Consider the following 20,751-nt stretch of genomic DNA (forward strand, 5'->3'; position numbering starts at 1 on the left):
AATTAAAATTGCTTCCAACCCCATCTTCCATGAATGCACCAAACACATAAAAGTTGATTGTCACTTCATCCGCGATCTCCTTCTTAAGGGTACCATATCTCTTCCTCACATCTCCTCCAAGCTCCAACTAGCAAACCTGTTGACTAAAACAATGACTCAAGCTCGACATCTATTTTTCATGAACGAATTGATACTTATTCCTAGGCATCAGTTTGAGGGGGAGTGTAGAGACAATGAGAAGATTTGGTCGTAGGACAATTTTTGTACTTTTACTCTTCTTTATTGTACAACTATTCTTTGTACTCTCTTTCTTTTGTACACTAAGGGCAGATTTATCCTTTTACCTTTTTAATATAAATATAACTTTTAAGGTACCCACTGTCACATTGTGTCACACCCACCAAATTTGTTGTCTCATTCTTTCTCTCTTTCTAAGCTTTCAAGTTGTCTCTAACATTTAATATTTTGTTACTTAAAATATTTAGTTATTAAAATATTTTTAAAAAGTATTTATTTAATAACGTTTAAATAATTTTGTTAGTTAACTTTTTTTAATATTATTTAGTTATTAATTTGAATAATCCACAAAATTATAATTCATATTGTTATTACATAATTCCATTATGAATTTTGTAAAAATATAAAATTATAGTAACCTGAATGTTATTAAATATATTATAATTATTTTTGTTTTTTTAATAAATATTTGAAAGTTATTACATAATTCATCATAATATTTAAATAATTCTTAAATTTTTTTAATCCTAACTTAATTTAGATAGATATAAATGAGAATGGATGTGTTTTTTAGAGTTACAATTGCTTAAAACAATAACGTTTTTTATGGGAGAATGGATGAGAGAATAAAAGATAATTGGAGTGGGATTCTATTAAAAGGGATAGTGGTGCCATAAAAGCAACTCTCCCTTTCTTTTATCTATTAAATAATATTATATTTGACCATCCCATGGATACATATCCATATTCATTGAACTATTTTATGCTGCTGATTCCCATCCCTACTCACTGCTTTTTAAGCATCCGAGCGCAAAACCTTGTATTTTGTATTATTTTATATGTATCAGTACTGTACATAATTGTATTTGTACTCCTTCCAAACTGAGCTTCTGGGACAGAGCTTCTGACATTTACGGTAACACCAGAAGTTCTGTTTGGTAAAATCTGGAGTCTGGACCAATATAGGCTTTCAAAACACTCAAACCACTGCTCAAAATATAAAGCAACGGAACACCGGTGCTCAACCACTGTAGCTCAATTAACACAACACAAAAGCCATACCAAACGGGTTAGATCATAATAGTCCGACCTGCTTGTAGAAGATGTTCTGTCCACTTATTATTTCGGGTCAACTCGCTCCATCCTTTGATGCATATGCAGTAATAAGTAGTGTAGTCCATCAATAGAAGATTGAGACATTTAAAGATATAATAGAGCTTGAAAACAAGCATCATATCAATTCCCTGCAGGCTCTACGATGGAATAAAAAAACAATTGTGGTAAAACATCATACCAATCACACAAATCCATGTCATTTAACACCCCGAGGCCTGGAAAACTTCCCCACCTACAATGATATTGGACAAAACAAATTAAATATTACAGTATGGTTTACGGGACTCGTTCCTTCCCTTTCCCCCTAATTATCTAACACTAGGGAATTATGATGTGAAGTTACAATACTACACAATAGAAATGGCATTCCACAAGCATCTCCCTGGGTTTACCAAATCATGCTTTCTCCTTTAACTGGAGATTATGCAACTGCAAACTGATGAAGCCCATATTTTCTGATGCCTCTTGTCTTCTTGATTTGTAAATGCATGCTTCCTGTAATATCTCATAAAGAAAGCAGACTCTTATACCTCCTTATGCTTTGACCAAGAACATTATTGACCAATCAGTCAGACTATACTAGGGGGATCTCCACTCCAGTTGCAGACAGCTCGAGGCCAGCGAGTTCGGATGCAATCCACCAATGGTGCATGCTGTGGGGGTTCAAGCTGGGTAACTTCAATGACAGTGTCTTTACCACCATTATTCTCACCTGGACCGGAGGGAACAACCACATCTGCCATAAACTCCTCAGGAGTCCACCTCGGTGGGACTGAAACTCTTAATTTTGTGAGTCTTGGTCTCTGCACTGGACTCCCACCTCCAGAGGTTGCTTGGCTTCCATTTAGTACAGACTTTGCAATTCCATTAAAATGGTAGAGATCAAATACTTTCTTACCCATCAATCCAGTAGAATCTTTCAGACCTCCTGAACTCCTATCCAGCTCGAGCAAAACTTGCCAGAACTCACTCCAAACTATAAAGCCTGTGCTACAAAGGTGATCAAGCTTCTCAGGTGGCAGGCTGATGTTTGCTTCCCTGAGGACTTGATGAAGTCCTTCCACACTGATGAAGCCGCCTCCACCACTTTGGTCTTGGACATCAAATGCTTTCCTGATCTGTGACTCCCGTTCTTCTAGTTCATTCTCATCTTGGACGTGGGTATCAAGAGCAAAAAGGACTGTGTAATGTGATTCACTTCCCACCACCCATATTGGCCACTTTGGGCATTTCAGATGCTGCCCAACCTTACAGAAATTGAGAGACTCCAGCAAAGTAAGGAATCCAACTTCCACACTAGTAGGTATGCCCTTTAGAAACATGCCACCTCCTAAATCCATCCTCCCATCAAACACATTAGGGACAGCCAGCCCGCAAAGCAGTAGGTTTACAATTTCCTGTTCCATGACCATCAAAAGCAACAAACTGTATCATCTGATGCAGCCAAATTAGTGATAAGCATCCAACAGCTGCAATCAAACTACAGAAACCTGCAGAACAGAACATTGCAGTGAATGGTGTACCTGTGAGGCATGTCCAAATGGTGCAGTGACCAATGGTAGGCTAGGATCATCTCTGTCTGCTTGAACAGACTCCTACAATAGCAAAATCTTTAAATGCTTTAATAGAAACAAGAACCAAGGAAAAATGAAAAATATATTCTGATAAAACGTAATATAAGATGGTTGATTGGCCAAGTAACTGCAAAATAAATAGTGAAAATTAGATCCAGGTACATGTATTTTCTGAACAACACTAACATATAATTATTGTAAGTAAACAGGGGGAAACAAAAATTTTGAGTCCAAGATGTTCATGTTTGAGATGACTACCAGATGACAGATTATTGAGATGACTGTAGAAGCCTGGACAAAGACATGTGTGATTGAGTCCAAGATGTTCATGTTTGAGAAAATCAGAAGATGTGATCAGCTTTGGTTAAAGATAAGGGAAGTAGGGAAGGCAACAGTTCTCTTGGATGTTGGATCTGAACTTGGTTGAATGGTTTAAGGGATCCGCCGTAGGTGCAACCTATGTTGATTGGAAAACACACTGGAAGGATACGATTAAAATTCCAAGAAAAAGATTAAGTGGAGAGGAAGGAAAATGCTAATGGAAAATTTATCTGCTGCAAGGCATTTTTTGGAGAACAAGGAAGATTTATCTGCTGCACGAATGACATATGATTCGTATTCCTCAAAGGAGAATTTTGAAGGGATGGATAGATTTTGCTTCCCTCTTATAAGAGCAGGTCATTAGATTTAAACAATAAATGAGAGAGGAAAAAACAAAAAGAGAAAGCAAAAACTGACTGAGCAGATTAGTCCCGTTCAGACCATATCAATGACAAAAAGAACATTTGAGGAGAGGCAAGTGGCAGGATCACACAGAGGATGAAGAGAAGAAAAAAATCAAACCTGGCGATGTTCAGTAAAGCTGAAATACCCAAGATTTTGCTGAACAGAGAGAACGAACAAAGGGAAGATTTTCTGGTTGTGAAATTGTCTAAGAAAGTTCTGAATTGGGGGTTTGTTGAGGAAACTATCAAGGAATTTTTTAAGATTGAGGATTCAGGGCCCTTTTGGTCCAGGGGGTGCTCCAAGTGGAAAGATGGGTTCCTTCCTGTAATCAGAAATTGGTAAAGACAGACAGATTAGTGGTTAGCCTTTTTGGATCACCATTCAACCTATGGTGTGAAGAGCTGTTGGTGAAGAGTGCAGATTTATGAGGAGCAGAAATGGAAGATGCAAACTTGCAAGATCTCAGAGCAGTTTGTTCAAGATTAACAGGTGTGAAGCCAGAGATGATCCCTCGAGCGATTGAAGTTCAAATTAATGGTCACTGGTACAAGATTTGAATTACTACGTAAGGCGAAGTGTCCTTGTGCAGTCAGGGGCGGGAGGTTCAAGGTGATGACATGATGGCAGAGTGGGTTCCATGTGCAGAAGAGTAAAGGTGAATAAAGTGGGTCAGCAGTTTAAGGTTGCTTGGGAAGATGAACAAGCATTTGGAAAAGAAGGTGGTTCTCGAGGTGGGCTAAAGGATAATTTTGAGCAGCCTGTGGCTCAGTCCTCGAGGAACACTTGTGGGAAGTGGAAATGAGGAAATTAATGTTTTAGAAGAGTCCAAGGAGCCAAACTCTAATAGTTATCTTTTGGTTCAACCGGAGGAGGGTGGTCCAGACCGATGGTCAAGTGTTATTTTTAAGTCACGTGTAATGGGTCTGCCTGAAGTGTGTATGAATGGTGATAACACACCGATAGACAATGGTAGTGGTCTATCGTCATTTTCTCCTGTTCAGATGCATAGATGCGAGGAGGTCAACAACAAAAAAGAAATTACAGAAGTTCAGACCTTCACATCTCAGGACAAGGATGGATTTGCATGGTGCACATCTTATTTCTACAAAAAAAGAAAGAGGAGATGAGAAAGAAGGGCAACTCAAAAACGAAGTTGGGGGAGGGAATATTGGTGGGTCCAGAATGTGTTCTCAGCAATACAAGATTAGAAAAGGAAATTGACAGGCCCATCCATTCATGCTGGCCGCGATGGAGAAAAGTAATAGAAAAAAAGGGTTCTTCTTTGAATGTGAAGAAGGATTCAATGATCGGTGTTGATCTTAAGATTGGGGAACCAATTGTAGAGGAAGGAATGGGGTGCATCCATAGAAGGAGATGGAATCTGAAGTTGGAATACAAGGGGCAGTACGTGATTATAGTGTTATTGGGGACATTGGCGAAAAAGATGGAATCAAGGAGGAAATGGAGGAAGTTGATATAAAAGAAGTATAGAACTTTCCCACTAGACAAAGATAATGAGAATGAAGTGGAACCGGAGGCTGAAATCTTAGAGGAGGAAGATGAAATTACTTTCAATGAAACTCATGAAGTTGAAAAGGAAATGGACTCCAAACCGTTCAATTTTCCAGAGTTTACAGCAGATTGAAGATGGGTTTAATGGGAGGTGGCCCTATCAAGAAAATTAAGAAAGCCCAGAAGCAGAAAATACATTGTTACAATTAAGGAGGAGTTTGAGTTTGGTTTCTTTTAGGGGTTTAGTTTGGAGTTGGGTGTTTCTATTGTCAGGTAGAGGTCAGGGTTGGGAGTGATCTTTGGTGCCTTGCTTATGGTTTGAAGGGTCTTGGGTTGCAAATGGGTTTGATTCAATTGGATTATCTTTTTCCTTTTTTTTCTATGGTTTGAAGGGTCTTGGGTTGCAAATGGGTTTGGCTTTTGGGGGCTGATTTTGGTTCTGGGTTGGAAAGGTTCATGTTGGGAGTTTTGGATGAGGCTTGGTGCCTTGCTTATGGTTGGTGATGCCTTATCACCTTTTGATGTAATATTTCTTTTTTGATAAATTTTATGATCTTCAAAAAAAAATAATAATGAAATTAAGCCACACTCCCAGATCCTATAAGGTAACCAAGTCTCACATTTTTCTGATTTTCTGGTAAATAAATAAATAATATTTAACAATTAACATTAATTAAGGATCAATAAGATATTATTGATGTATAGAGACTCTGCCATGTGAGAATTACATAGGAAGGGATAGATCAGAACAAACAAAGAGATAGATACAGAAGATACAACACAAGCATCTAAGAGGCCAACCTATAGCCGACTGAATCATCTAAAAAAAATCCTCCAAAAGAAGCTAAACCTCTATGCCTTTAGTCTATTCAGTTGAAGCTTATACAAGTTTGAAGTTACCAAAAGCAAATAAACAAAGTGCGCAGAGGACATATTTTATGCTCCTCAACTTAAGCCAATAAGCAGCTGAACCTGCTATCATTGATCAATCTTAATTAACAGAAGTGGAGAAAATTTTAGATGGCATTATTAGAAAAGGTTGCTTGCATACAGTAGCATAGCTTCATCAAAGACAACAAGTTTCTTTTCGCCCTTGTAAATTCAAAATCCCATTTAGTTAACTTAACACTTCTCCAAAGTCAAAAGGCTAGGGTCATTGGATATCACTGTAATACCCAACCAAAGCTACAAATTATTAGATCAATCAATACAGACAAATTAGCCTCACTATAAACTCCATTGTAGAGAGAGTTTGGGGGAACTCAATTCCTCCAAGGGTAGGCATTTGCTTGGTTGTTTGATCTGGACAGCCTTCTAATTTCTAATCATAAACCATTTGAAGTCAAGAAGGTTTCAGCTGACAAACACAAGTATCGCTTTCAAGGAAGAAAAGAACGCAAAACATCTTCACATATTAAAAATCCAGTTATTTTCATTTGGGAGTTCTTCACTATTTTCAACATTAGAAAATTAATCCATCTGAACAAAGGAGGTTTTCTCCACTTGGCTGAGCCCACAATTGGGAAGGAGCAGCAAGGCTAATATGGTGGGAGGGTTATCCCATTTGCAATTTGCTGGGGTATTTGGAGAGAAAGAAACAGTCACACATTTGAAGATAAATATAAGTTTAGAAAAAGAACAAAAAAACGGTGGCAGAAAGCTTTGGTGGAGGATTGGACCCTACCCCTTTCAGAAACTAAAGAGCTGAATAGGAGGATTTTATAGATAAACTTTGATCCTCGTTAGATATTACCAAAGGGTATCTAGATCCATAAGCCATGAGCAGTACTTTTTTTTTTTGATAAATGAATAAGATTTTACTAAACCAGCAAATAAGAGTTACATGCAACCCATGGAAAGGCACAAGATATGACTTTTCCTTTAAAACTAGTTACAGAATTATAAATACAAAAGAAATTACACAGAAGCCCAAAATAAAGTAGCCTGAAGAACACCCTGTTTTGCAAGTGAATCACCCATTGACTTTGTTGATCTGCCTACCCACTGAACTCTAATTGTCATATTCCTTTTTAGCCATTAAACCTTTTCGAGAAGATCACTAAAACCCCAGATCACAGTGTCCGGATCCTTCAGCCAACCCACTATCACCTGGGAATCCCCTTCAATAATCAAATGCTCTATGCCTAGCTGATTTGCAAGCTGGATTCCTTGTACAACAGCAAGTAATTCGGCCCTTAAAGAGTCTCCTACACCTGCAGGACCTGAGTACAAAGATATAATGCTACTGTCTTTGGTTCTCAGCACTCCCCTCCTACGCCTGAAGGTCCTAGATTTCCTCAGCTACTTCCATCAAAGTTCAGATTAATAAATTCCTCCCCTGGTGCCATCCATTCAACCACATATCTGTCCTTCCTGGTAGAAGTATTAGCCACTGCTAACTAGCTTCTCCATAGGTCATCAAAAGAGTATGCATCAAAGAGCTTTAGAGTTTTCAACCACTGAATTGCCCTTGTCAGAATACATTTCTTTAACTTTCGATAAGCTCATTTCTTTTCCACAGAAAATTCTGGTGTTCCTTTCTTCCCAAACTGTCCACAACAAGGCTGCTCTTATGCACTTCCACATAAATATCCCTCTCTTTGTGTGCCATTCAAAGATAGACGGACTAAACAGCAAGCTAGTATCAAATGGCAGGTTCCACCTACACTCAAACAGCATAAAACTCCAATTCTATAAATCTGTAGCAAAGGAGCAAGAGATAAGTAAGTGGTGACAGTCCTCATTCTGAGATTTTACAAGGAACAGACCAATTAGGGGGATAAGCACCACTTTGGTCTCCTCTTTTGCAGGTTTCCAAAGGTATTAATCTTACCATAATAACTTCCCAACAAAAAACAGCATCTTTGGGAGAATGGGACTAGTCCAGAAATCTTTAGATGGGAAGTTCTAGGGTGCAAAAGTGGAGCAAAGGGAATTGAAGAAAGAGGAGCAAGTGAAAAAGCCTTTCGGGTTAGGGGTCCAAATTCTTGTGTCAGGTTTGAGGGGATCTAAACAAATAAACTCGAGTAAAGACAACAGTTCTGAAACACAAGCACTTTCATCATCACACAGCCCTCTAAGGAAACCAAAATCCCAATTTAGGGCCACAGAAGAAGTTGAGGAGGAAACAAAACTAAAAACCGACTCTTCCCTATAAAAGGAAAGAGTAAAGAAAGGGAAAAAGGTCTTTAAGAGGTTGGTTGCCTACCCAAATGTCTTCTCAAAAAAGAACATTGTTTCTAGAATTAACATCATACCTGACCAGATTGAGAAAATGGGGAAAGGTTCCATGTATAGCCTTCCAGGGTGTTGCAAGAGTTGCACGTCGAGATACCCTGGCATCCCAACCGTTCTGCGAACCAATGTTTTAAAATGCGGAGGCGTGACGCGAGGCGTTCCACTACCTAGAGCCATGAGGCATAGTTCAGAACGCAAGAGGCGTAAGCCTCCTTAAGAGGAGGGGGGTTAGGAGGAGGAATGGGAGGAGGATGAAGAGGAAGGGGGGATCTCGCTTTTTCTTTATTTTTAATAAAAACCTTTTATGTTAAGAAGAATAAAGATGCATAACATTAGTTGAAAGGGGGGGGGGGTCTTGTCGAAGCGGAAGGTGTAGGGGGCAAACCACTTTCTTTCCCCTTATCTTTTCTTCCCTTCCCTTTCCTTTTCTCTTTTTTTCTTCTCTTTCTTTTTCTTTCCCTTCCCTTTCTTTTCCTTTCCTTTCCTTTCCTTTTTTTTTTTCTTTTTTCTTTTTTTTCTGTCTTTTTATATAAGTTGTGCATGAGGCGCATGAGGCGTACGCCTCTAGCACGCCTTATGAAAAAAGCGCATGAGACGTACGCCTCTGAGGTGTCAGCACCTTTGGCATACACCTTAGGGCGTTTTGGGAGCACCACGCCTCCAGGTGTATGCCTCCCACACCTTTTAAAACATTGCTATGAATAACCATGAATACTATTCACCACCTTGTGCCACAACCTCTCTCTCTCCAATGGCCATATCCAAACCCACTTCCCTGGTAGAGCTTCATCCTTAAGAACTAGGTTTCCCAATCCTAATCCCCCTTCTTCCTTACTCTTGCTGACTATCTCCCACCTAATCAAATTATCCTTCTTCTCTTCCCCTGACTCCCACAAGAAATCCTTCATCACCTTTTCTAGCTTCTTGGCTTCCCTTAAGAGTATCTTGAATACTGGAAGAAAATAAATCGGAAGACTAGCAAGTGTCACCCTAATCAAGGTCACTCTACCCCCTATCGAAATATAACTTTTTTTCCAAGAAGCCAACCTCTTTTCAAACTTTTCCACAATTAGATACCAGACCGACTTTCTTTTGGGTTAGCTCCTAACGGAAGACACAAGTAGGTTAAAGGCCAACCAAAAATGGAACACTCTAGACAACCTACTATAGCTTCTACCTCCAAAACTTCCAAATTGATTCCCACCACACAACTTTTGTCAAAGTTAATTGTTAGGTTTGAAGCAAACTCAAAGGATTTAATAAGATCATTTAGGTTCCTCACTCTCCCTAAGTCTCCCCCTTCACAAAAAAATGATGATATCATCAGCGAACTGAAGATGAGTCACCGAGACATTATTCCTGCCTATCCTCCAACAACTTATTAGCCCTTCCCTATCTACTTTATAAATCATTTCTACTGAGCACATCTACCACAAGTGTGAACAAAAAGGGTGAAAGAGGATCTCCTTGCCTGAGGCCTCTACATGCTGGGAAGAAATCCTTGACCCCTCCATTAACTAGAACTGAAAACTAGCAAGATGTTATGCATCCACCCACCCACCTACAACATTTATCCCCAAATCCCCATTTTCTTAGCACTTCTAATAGAAAGTCCCAATCCACTGAGTCGTAGGCCTTCTCAATGTCCAGCTCACAAATAAAACCTTAATTGCTCGATCTCCTCATTTCCTCCACACATTCATTTGTTATAAGGATCTGGTCTATAATCTGCCTATCTTGTACAAAGGCTCCTTGGGTTTGAATAATAAGAGAAGGGAGGACTTTTTTAATCCTTAAAGAAAGCATTGTTGCCACAATCTTATAGATGCCAGTCACCAAACTAATCGGCCTGAAATCTTTAGGGTGTTTGGCATCTAATCTCTATGGGATGAGAGCTAAGAAAGTGGCATTAACTCTCCGACTAATCACATGGTTGTTTTCAAACTCCCTAAACACCTCAAACAAATCTTGTTTGATAGTGTCTCAACACTCTTGATAGAAAGCCATGGTAAAACCATCTGGTCCAAGAACCTTTGACCTGTCCATAGAGAAAACAACTTGTCTTATCTCTTCCTCTTCAAAGTTTCTTTCTAACCAATTCACCTCAACGGCCGATAGACTTGGCCTATCTAAATCTTCCACTCTCACCCATCTCTCCAGCAGCCTACTCAAAATGGATTTGAAGTGAGTTGCAAAGCAGTTGGCTATCTTTCTTTTTTCATTTCTTGACTTGGATTTAATGTTTTGGTGAAAACTCTAAACTAGCATATTGTAATCCTTTTCCATTTTAATAATTTTTTATCAATTCCATTTTTATAATTTTTTTCATTTACTATAAAAAAGTTGTTAGCTTCATGCCGAAAGATCAAGTCTTCACTTGTATAAGAACTCACCTCAGTAGAAACAGAGCTATGAGTTCATACTAAGATCTTCCCTCTGGCTAACATTGCATTTTCCCTGAATTCCAGTTAGGCTATCAATGGATCGGATACTAACCCAATCGAATCTGAATCTATAATGAATAAATCTGTTAAAAATACACCTAAATTTAAATCCAAAATCAAAATCAGAACAATCCAATTTATGTAGTTGGCATCGATGGTACCCTCAGCATCACACTAGCACCAAAATAGATAAGCAACCGAAGAAAAAGCATGGTAATTATTAAATAAAATCACAAAATAAGAAGATAATATTATAAAGCGAAGTGGACATGTAACTCTCCTTTGCCATGTTAGAGAAATAAATTGCCCAGATTCCCTCATTGGTTTTCTGACATTCCACTCTTCCCCCTCTTCAGTCTCTTCTACATTCTCTTTCCCTCGAAAATTAATACAACTCTAAAATCCATCTAGGAGTGTTTTTGACATATTTTCTTGATATATCTTGACTGATTTAGATCATGTTTCTTTTTTATTAGTTTTCACTTTACCTTTTGATCTCTGTCATCAAGAGGGAGCTTCAGATTGGATATTTATTGGATTGAGTCATGGTATATATCCAACACAATTTGATATTAAAATGATTTGAAATTTAAATGTGCATCATATCTGAATAAGGAACATCAAATCCAGAAAAATCAAACCAGATTAGGATCAGACTGGAGCAATATCAGTTCCATTAGCAGCCCTAGTCGCAGTTCCCAGCACCCCAACCCCACAGATAAAAGACAAGGACTAAATAAGCTAAGTGACATTTTCATACACAGTGTTGTGATGAAAACGCAATGATAAAATAGGTGCAACAAGAGAAAGTTTGACTGTTAAAAATGCACGAAAGAGAAAAAGAGAGATGCTATCAACTGGCAAGCATACCAGTCCTCGAGAAAGTAATGCAGAAATGAGGAACAGTATTGCTCCCATTCGACTTTGAAAAATGGGAAGCATTGACTTGAGACCGTGAAAAGCACTGGTTGCTGAACTATATGTCTTGACTCTTAAAAACTTGTGCAAGTCTGAAGCTGATTCAATTTGAAGACCTTCCAAGGCTTTTGCAATTATCTGTAGGTTATATACATAACAAATTCACTATTAGCAAATTAAGACACAATCTGTAACGAAATAACTGCAGCACAAGGTTAATCTACAACAAACACGATAATATCAACTTAGAGGCACTCACATCATCCTTTTGACCACCTTCAGATCTGTCCTCAACAGGGAGGTTGATGACACTCAATGTTGCAACAGTAGCCCTTTTCTTACAGCCACATGAAAAAAGTATTTCCATCATACTATGAACCAGAGCTCTGCAAAATGTTAACTAATGTCAACACAAACTGTCCAATGCAGCATGCTGGCAAAAGACTTAGGAAGGTAAATACTGAACTATAAAAAAGAACACCCAAATGTCCTATATATAGGCATTCTGGAATTGCAAGAGTAAATTTGATTTAACTTGTTCACTTATTATTATTTAAATCACTAAGAAGAAAAATCAAACGTCCCCCTTTCATTAGTGAGACAACAACCATTGATCTGGGTAGGCAATCTGATCAGGCACACCTGACATTTCAACACTCTACATTCTGTGTTATGCAGCTAAATGCAGAAGAAGATTGTAGCTGTTGTGAATATATGCAAGAAGTAATCTGGATGCTATAAAATACACATACCTATTAGACAGTGTATGCCCTTAGCTCCAATCAGAACGATGCACATTATGACATTTAGTGTAAATGAATAAAGTACATATTTGATTCATGTTATTATGGTGTGTTTATGTGTAATACCCTTAAACTGGAGAGATATGAGACTCGTGTTAGTTTAGAATCTTTACAGCCGTTGGATAGATCTGGGGAGATTTATCCTGCCAAGGCTGACACTGATGTGCCGCCAAGTTGGTTGGGGTGGCCTGTCTCGACTGCCAGGGTGAGACCTGAGGTACATGTAATGTGGGTTTTCTTGAAACCTTGAACCGAACCAAAATTCCAATATTGCCCTGGACCTTGGAGATAGATGGGCAAAACTGGAATGATACACCTAACCCCTAGACTCGATTATGATACTACACTAAGTGTCGGATTGGGCTGTCTTTGATATACCAATCAATGAGATCCTTAGAGGGGGTCAAAACCTTAGTATGTTGGGGCAGTCCGAGAATTCATCTGAGTGGGTGATCATAGTGACAGGATCAGCCCCTTTGTCGGACAAAGTGAATGATCGGGGATGCACTCTCTTTGATGGAAACCAAAACCGCCAACAGTTGATTTCAATCGTTGAAATTTGGTTTTGCAAAATATATTTATACAAAGATATACATATACATTACGGTTTCAAAATGTTTGCAAAAGGTTTTAATTGCCTGGATCCATGTGAGTAGACAGTACAGCACTATACCTTGCAGCCGAGGGAGAGGTCATCTCTTGTCCGGCAGTGTTTGATCATTATGGGCTGAGAGGTTAAGTGTATGACCATTAAGAGTAATACCTGATGGGCTAATCTTACATCTGCCCACAGTCCTTGGGTTTTTATAAGGTGGTTTGACCAAATGACAATTTAGTGTAAATGCTGGGCTCGTTAAGAGCCCATGGTGATAGACTCAAGGATTCGCTATCTCCTATAGTGAATTCGGCCAGGCCTTGTAACAAAGACTGGGCTGAACCCATGTGGCTGATGTGTAGATCAATGTTTGGGTCCCACGCCAAACAAGGATAGCCAACTGGGCAGCAAATTAAGAGGGCTAGTGAGCACATACACTTAATGGGCCTAAAGCCCAATTCGAACTGGCTTATAAGATTAATTAAATGAGGGCGGTTCTGGGATTTGGATCAGCAGATAGGATAAGGGATTATCCTTATCCACTCAAAGAGTCCAAATCCAAATAAAGATTTGGATCAGGAAACTCCTAATTAGATTAGGAAGGTTGATATTTATCTACAGATAAGATAAGGAATTATCATTATCTCTTAAAGAGAGTCCAAATCCAAATAAAAGATTTGGATTAGGAAACTCCTAATAGGATTAGGAGAACCTCTCTTTAAGGCTATAAATAGGAGAGCAGGGCGAACCTACAGAGACACAACAGACACATCAGATAGTCTATTGAATTAAGAGAGAAGATAATATACAGTTCGACTGCTTTGTCTTCTGCTCTTGTTCCTGCTCTTGACACCCTACCAGTTCGATCTCCACCAATGGAAGTGATCAAGAACAGTTCTTGATATTGCCTTTTGCTAGAAGAGGCAATCTAAAGTCGTGCTCATCAACCCTCCATCATATTCTTGCTGAAGGATTCAGTTCTTACTAAAGAATCGTCCTGTTGATTCTGCTTCACCTCACACCGTGTCATCTTCGGTGGTAACAGTCTTTGGTTTTTTCCTTGGGCGTGAACACCTTCATTGGAAGTTATTGTTACTCCGTATCAGGTATATCCCTCTCCTACCTTTTTTGTTTCAGATCTGGTCTAGTTTGTTTCAAAATTGATCCTTGAAAATGCAGTTTTCTAAAATAGGGAATGCGATTCCCACATGAGAGAGAGAGAGAGAGAAATTTTTGAAATTTCGCCCAACCTTCCTAAAGGGTTCGGCCATCCATATGATGGATCTCTCATCCCTTCAATACCAACACACTAAGAACAGAATTGGACATTACTTAATGGATCAGTATGTCAGTATGTAATAAACTTCTAAACTGAAAAGTGGGAGCCAACTAATGGTGGCTCAGTTGGCAAGTTCTCTCACAAGCTTTAGCTGAGACTCAAGATTGAATCCTACTGTCAATACTCAACAGGGTTGAAGGGGAGGGGTATGGGTATGGGGAATGGGCTACCCCCATTATATAGCTCTATGAAGCCAAAAAAGAAGAAAAAAAAAACTAAATATTAGAAATAATGGGCTACCCCCATTATATGCTTGGAAATGAATATTTCCATTTCCAAGCATACTAATCCTTCATTAGTTAAATCCAACTGCATAACCATGACAAGGAAACTAAGACTTATATTTGGGAATAGAAAGAAAGGAATAATACATAAGAAATTAAGAAGAATATCTAAGATACTAGTTTACAATAACACAAATGGCCAACTATTTTACAATAACACAAATCAATGACTATTCACCTATCAAGGGACTAGTGAAAAGCCTTTCCTGGAGATATGTAATGGACTTTATGTTTTAACACTACATAGCAGAAATGCATACAAAAATCAGGTCATTGTGGCAAAAGAATAATCACCTTGCCTTTCCATCTTCAGTTAGAGAAGCAAAATTACCCAATGTGACACATTCACTTTGAGACAATCTCCTTGCCCCCATATTTTGGGATGTCAAACTAGTTGCATCTTTACCTTCTTCATCAGTTGCAAACAAAAGGTATTTGAGGACAAATGCCTGCATAAACAAACAAAAAAAAAAGACAATGGTATAAGACAAGGACCTTTTGTTAAAAAAGATGGCATGGCCCACAAAAATGATAGCTCATACAATTTGAATGACAAAGGCTATAGAAGGAAAAAGACCATCATAGACAAGAGCCTTTGTTAAAAAAGATGGCATGGCCCACAAAGATGATAGTTCATATAATTTGAATTTTTTTATAGATAAAATCATCTTCCATTAATTTAATGATTGGTTACATGAAAATCCCCTTAGAGGCACAAGGTGTCGCCTCTCCGAACAGCAAATACAAAAATTACAACAGAGATTACATGAATGCTGATGTTAAACAAGAGTTACAGTTGTGCCCAGAACAATGTTTCCCTATTTATCCCTTGCTTTGCCAAGACATCGGCAAATGCATTAGCTGATCTCCCAACCCATTGTACTGTTATAGACATATTACAAAGAGAGTTAATATAATTTGAATTACAAAGGCTATATAGGAAAAAGATCATCCTAGACATTATCACCACCACAATCATCATCTATTACCTAAGCCTTAATCCAACTATATGGTCCCAGCTACATGAATCCTGTTTCACCATTCTGTCATGTTAATGTCATATCCGCTGTTAAATCATAAGCGCTTTAATCATTTCTTACTACTTCAACCCTTGTCCTTTTTGGATCAGCATAAATATCAAGTGAAAAATACATGATCAAGTTAAATAGCATAATGGACATAGCTCAATGATCCGTCTTATCACTGAAAAAGTTCACCATGAATGATAAATGCAATATAATGAATACTGTTCCAGTATCCGGTCTCACAATAAACAACTATCAGAAAGAAATTATCAAGAAAACAAGTATTCAAAGATGAAGCAAAAAAAAATTACATACATTCTATCCATCAAAGACAAGAGCAAAACAAGGACAAGAAGATGGTTATCTACTTATAATGGTGAGCACTATATCCATGCTCATCATCATCATCTAAGTGTTGGCCCAACTATATGGGATTGACTACATGAATCCTGTTTTTTCCATTCTGTTCTGCTCAGTGACATATCCATTGTCAAATCAGGAGTGCTTAAATCATCTCTTACTACTTCAATCCATATCCTTCTCAGTCCGCCCCTACCTCTTCTAGCCCCTTCAACTTGCTACAGATCACTTTGTCTTACAGGTGCTGGAGATGGCCTTGTCTGCAATATGAACAAACCATCTTAGTCTGCCTTCACTCACTTTATCACCTATTGGAGCTACTCCTAGGGGTCCTTCAAATGACTTCATTTCTATGTCCTTTATAGTTTTTCCATTCATTCATCTCAAAATTTGCATTTCTGCCATTTATTTTTTGCACATATTGTTTCTTGACTGCCCAACACTCTAAATACACAACATTGCTGGCCTTACAACTGTTCTATAGAATTTTCCTTGTAGCCTAAGTGGTCTTCATCCATCACATAAGACTCCAGATGCACCCCTCCATTCTGCCCATCCTGCTCTAATTCTATGGGCAACATCCTCCTGAGCACTACATTCAATCTACAAAGAAAAATCTGATAAGATTAAAAATACACATAGCAAAGACCCTTCCAAAATTTGGTTATAGTTAGGTTAAACATGCAAACCACTTCCATTTAGACAGTGACAGCTTAGTTTGCCATGTAAAAGTACAGGTACATAAAATTTTTGTGTTTATCCATCACTTACATAGGTTTTTATGGATATATCAGTTGCTTTTATTATTGTGCTAAAGAACAGTTGCTCTTATTACATTATGTCTAAATTGCAAATACAAAATTAAAGAATTCCAGAAAATTGCCTTTCACATAACAAAAGAACTGTCTAGGCATGTTTGGACCTCAAAATTTTCCAAAGTTCATGTATCATAAAAGTATCGGCGTGTCAAACTTGTTATGCAGATGCAGAAAGCCTTGAATTTGTAAATAGGGTGTGTGTGTGTGTGTGTCTGTATGTGCGGGGGAGGGGGAGAGAGAGAGAGAGAGAGTTTGTGTGCTTTCCAAAAACATTGGAGAAAAAAGAAACAAAAAAGTTGTCATTTAAAGAAAAGCAATTTGAAATGGATGACACAGGTATAAATTGACAGTATTGGATTCAAAAATCACAAAACATGAACAATTACTCAACATTAAGGTTCATGAAGTATCAACTTTGGAAGCACCAGGAGCTTCACATAGAAAACAACACAATTTGAAAGCATGTGCTGCACACTAAAGGAGGTTCAAATGCATTACAGGGGTCTATAAAATTGCAACCTCACATAGATAAACATTGAAATATTACGGCATCACCTGTATGGTTGCTAAAACGCCACAAGGCCCCCCTTCATGTTGTACAAGGCCCATAGATGTTTCTTGGTCAGAGCTAAACCTACAATAAAATTTTATAAAAAGCCAACAAATAAACAAAGCTAAATCACCATCGATTATATAAATCAATCATTAAAAGGAACAAAATGTTAAGCAAAAGCATCATCTCATGACACAAGCAAAAGAATCAAAGGAAAGACATGAAATGATGAAATTTTCCAAAAGAACAAGTTTGCTGCCAAGCAGTGCTAGACTTGTGCTTTAACTGTATGGAACACCCACACGACCACAGTTAGATTCCCAGCTTTTATCCAGATTCCAGAAATTAATTTTATGAAGAGCAATATTTATGTGAACGACCAAGGATGAGGAACCAGGAAAGTGGTTATCTCAAAAGGCTAAGACGATAGTAGTATAAAGCATCAAGGACACGTAAGCATGAGAACTTTTGAATTAATAAAATAGTAAAGTACTGTATCCTCCTAATTTGCTAGATTCTTCATGTATAAGTTCGAATGATATTGTTTATTTTGTGATTATCGTATTAGATTCTTTGCTTTGCAAAGTGCTTTGCTTTATTTTGTGATATATATATATTACCTTTATCATTTCATCAACACATTATATGTTGCTTAGGTTCCTTTCCATTTTCCAGTAATTCATAAGGATGAAACCACATATACACCATGTAAGATCAATCATTCTAACCAATGTTTCTGCACTTCTATGTGCATTACAACCTAGTTGATAGGCAAGATAAATTGTTCAAGGTAGGGATGCGTCATGGGTGAAAACATAGGAATAACATAAATTGTTAGCAGATATGAAATGTCTAGCGTGTCCATAACCAGGTTTTTGCATTGAAGTCATGTACAACAGTCAGTGTATATGTATTATTTATAATTGAAAAAAAAAAATTGTCTCCAATATTAGGGAAAAAGTACACCATAAAATTACAAAATTAACTTGTAGTTGAAGGTGTGATAGTTGTTGCACATAATGAGAGGTATATCCCAATAAAAGCAGTAGCATTACAGTCTCAAGAAACTGCACAATAACGAAATAATAAATAAATACACTATAAAACTAGTCCAGCTAAGTTTGCCCCTAATTCTTAGTTTCTTACTAAGCATTTAAGCAAACGCAAAACCTCGAAAAGCTAAAAACAGAATGTATACCTTACCTTATGCCCTGATGACTCCATTGAGCAAGAATATCCTTCGAAACGCCCCTTCCAAACACCATTGAAAACAACTGATCCGCCTCTGCAGAAGATAGTTCTTCCCCAAAGGTCACATTTTTCGCTACCTCCCTCGTACACTCCGCCTCGGGTTTTTGTCCAACAGGCCCCGCAACAACACTCCTTTCTGCCTTGGCTACGGGAATGCTCGGCTCCGGCACGGCAACTGCAACTGCAACCCTCCCCGCCTTTGCAGCGGCAGCATTCTTAGCCAACATCATCCTCTTCTCTGCAGCCGCGGCCATAAGCTCTCGCTGCAATTTCCGATTTTTCGCCTCGGGCGACTCCTCCGAATTGGAAGAAACACTTTGAATACCGGCATTCTCTCTAGGTTTGCTCCTTTTCGCCTCAGGGGGTGACGGTTGTAGACTCATACGCAGAGCCATTCGCAAGTCCTCTTCTTCTTGATCCGCCATGAAATCTACTTCTCACTCAGAACAGAAAACAAACCCTAGCAACTACGATTTGAACTCTCGAACGTCTCGATCTAAAACACGTCGAGGAAGATCGAATTGCGCAAGAATTATCACTGTTCGTCGATCGAATATCGGTACCAGTGTTCTAACGAGAGGAGGGATGATCAATTTCGAAACCCTAAAATTCAAAAAAAAAAAAAGAAAGGAAAAAAAAGAGGAATTTTTTTTATTTTTGCGAGAGGGATGGAGAGGGTGGCGTCGCCACTCGCTTACTCTCTATAACCTTTTCATTTTTAATTTCTTTTCACTGTCAGTTACGCTAGCCAGGCCTGGACATAGCCTAAGATCGGTGTACGCTACCAGGAAGATTTCTGTACGAAATGACTATTTTAACCCTGCTCCGTGAGAGTTAGAGACTCAATTTATTTTGTTAAACGAATGATAAGGTAAATATGATAAAGGAGATGGATAGTTTCAGTAATTTCAATCTCTGTTAAAAAACTACCGGCGGAGACTTGCCTTGCATGGAAGGCTAACGTCTTCATAATGATTTATTCCAGCCAGGATTCTGCGTGGAAGTTCAAATTGCATGACTGAGAATCCAAGTTATATACATATAGATGTGAGAATACAAGGTTCGTGATTAGCAACTTCTTGTTTTACTGGAGTGCAGCTTGGCTGGGTTGGGCTGGGCCGATTATAGTGCTAATCATAGAGATGTAACTTGGAAGGGTTCGGGTTGGGCTTTTGCCCATATTTGAATGAATCCGCACGAAGTCTCGAACCCAAAACAAACAGTGTATTTATTATCAAAAACAAAACAAAACATTGTATAAATTGTAGGTGCTAATTTGGGCTAATCCGAGTTGTATCCCTGAATCTTTGAAAGCCCATTTCAGTATGCACATCCTCTTCCCCTTTACTCAGCTTCTGAAATAGCCTCCGGGATGCTCCAGATGCAAATGGAAAAAACATCTTGTATGTCTCAATAAGATCAGCCTAATCAAGTTTATTAGTTGTTCTATACTTCTATCAGAAATTTAGTGCCCCGTTTGGTTCATGGGAATAGGGGTCTGGAATCGGAATTGGAATGGGCTATTTCGATTCCAACTGTTTGAGGGGATGGAATCAGAATCCCATTCCCATTTCTGCTGGAATAGCATTCCCCCATTTGAGAGAATGGTCATTCCTTCCCCCTCCCTTGGAAATGAAATTCAATTCCTGCTGATTTCAATTCCCATTTCCATTCCTGTCTAAATCAAATAGATTATGAGAATGGACCATTCCGATTCCGGAGGATCTTGATTATGATTCTGACTGCGAACCAAACAGACCCTAAATGAACTTTTTCAAATGAACAACCATTTTATTTATGCACATATGCCAAATTCACCCTTCCATATCTAATACAATGTTTTAAGAAATAAGGCCCCGTTTGGTTCACAAGAAAAGGGGTATGGAACCGGAATCGGAATGGGCTATCCCAATTACAGTTGTTTGGTTGAGCGGAATTGGAACTCCATTCCCATTCCTT

General features: G+C 38.4%; 1 protein-coding gene across 1 annotated transcript; it reads right to left on the reverse strand.

Annotated features, from left to right (window-relative positions):
• Positions 1–1,446: 1,446 nt before the first annotated feature.
• Positions 1,447–19,841, reverse strand: LOC148876245 (uncharacterized). Its single transcript, XM_088966396.1, has 7 exons — positions 18,745–19,841; positions 17,544–17,622; positions 15,080–15,234; positions 12,024–12,150; positions 11,717–11,902; positions 2,877–2,948; positions 1,447–2,750 (listed from the first exon to the last, which is right to left on the reverse strand). The coding sequence occupies exons 1-7, from the start codon at positions 19,215–19,217 to the stop codon at positions 1,923–1,925; spliced, it is 1,920 nt and encodes a 639-aa protein (XP_088822522.1). The 5' UTR covers positions 19,218–19,841; the 3' UTR covers positions 1,447–1,922.
• Between the last annotated feature and the right edge of the window lie 910 nt (positions 19,842–20,751).

The sequence above is a fragment of the Nelumbo lutea genome, chromosome 1 (genome assembly GCF_056320005.1).
Source record: "Nelumbo lutea isolate HS-2025 chromosome 1, American lotus-T2T, whole genome shotgun sequence".
Classification (NCBI taxonomy): domain Eukaryota; kingdom Viridiplantae; phylum Streptophyta; class Magnoliopsida; order Proteales; family Nelumbonaceae; genus Nelumbo; species Nelumbo lutea.

Bases quoted from the DNA above. Each gene is read 5' to 3' on its own strand.
- LOC148876245 (XM_088966396.1), bottom strand. From the start codon at position 19,217: ATGGCGGATCAAGAAGAAGAGGACTTGCGAATGGCTCTGCGTATGAGT. The intron at 11,903-12,023 runs GTGAGTGCCTCT...TATAACCTACAG, and splicing joins AAGGTGGTCAAAAGGATGAT to ATAATTGCAAAAGCCTTGGA. The intron at 2,751-2,876 runs GTACACCATTCA...GTCATGGAACAG, and splicing joins CATTTGGACATGCCTCACAG to GAAATTGTAAACCTACTGCT.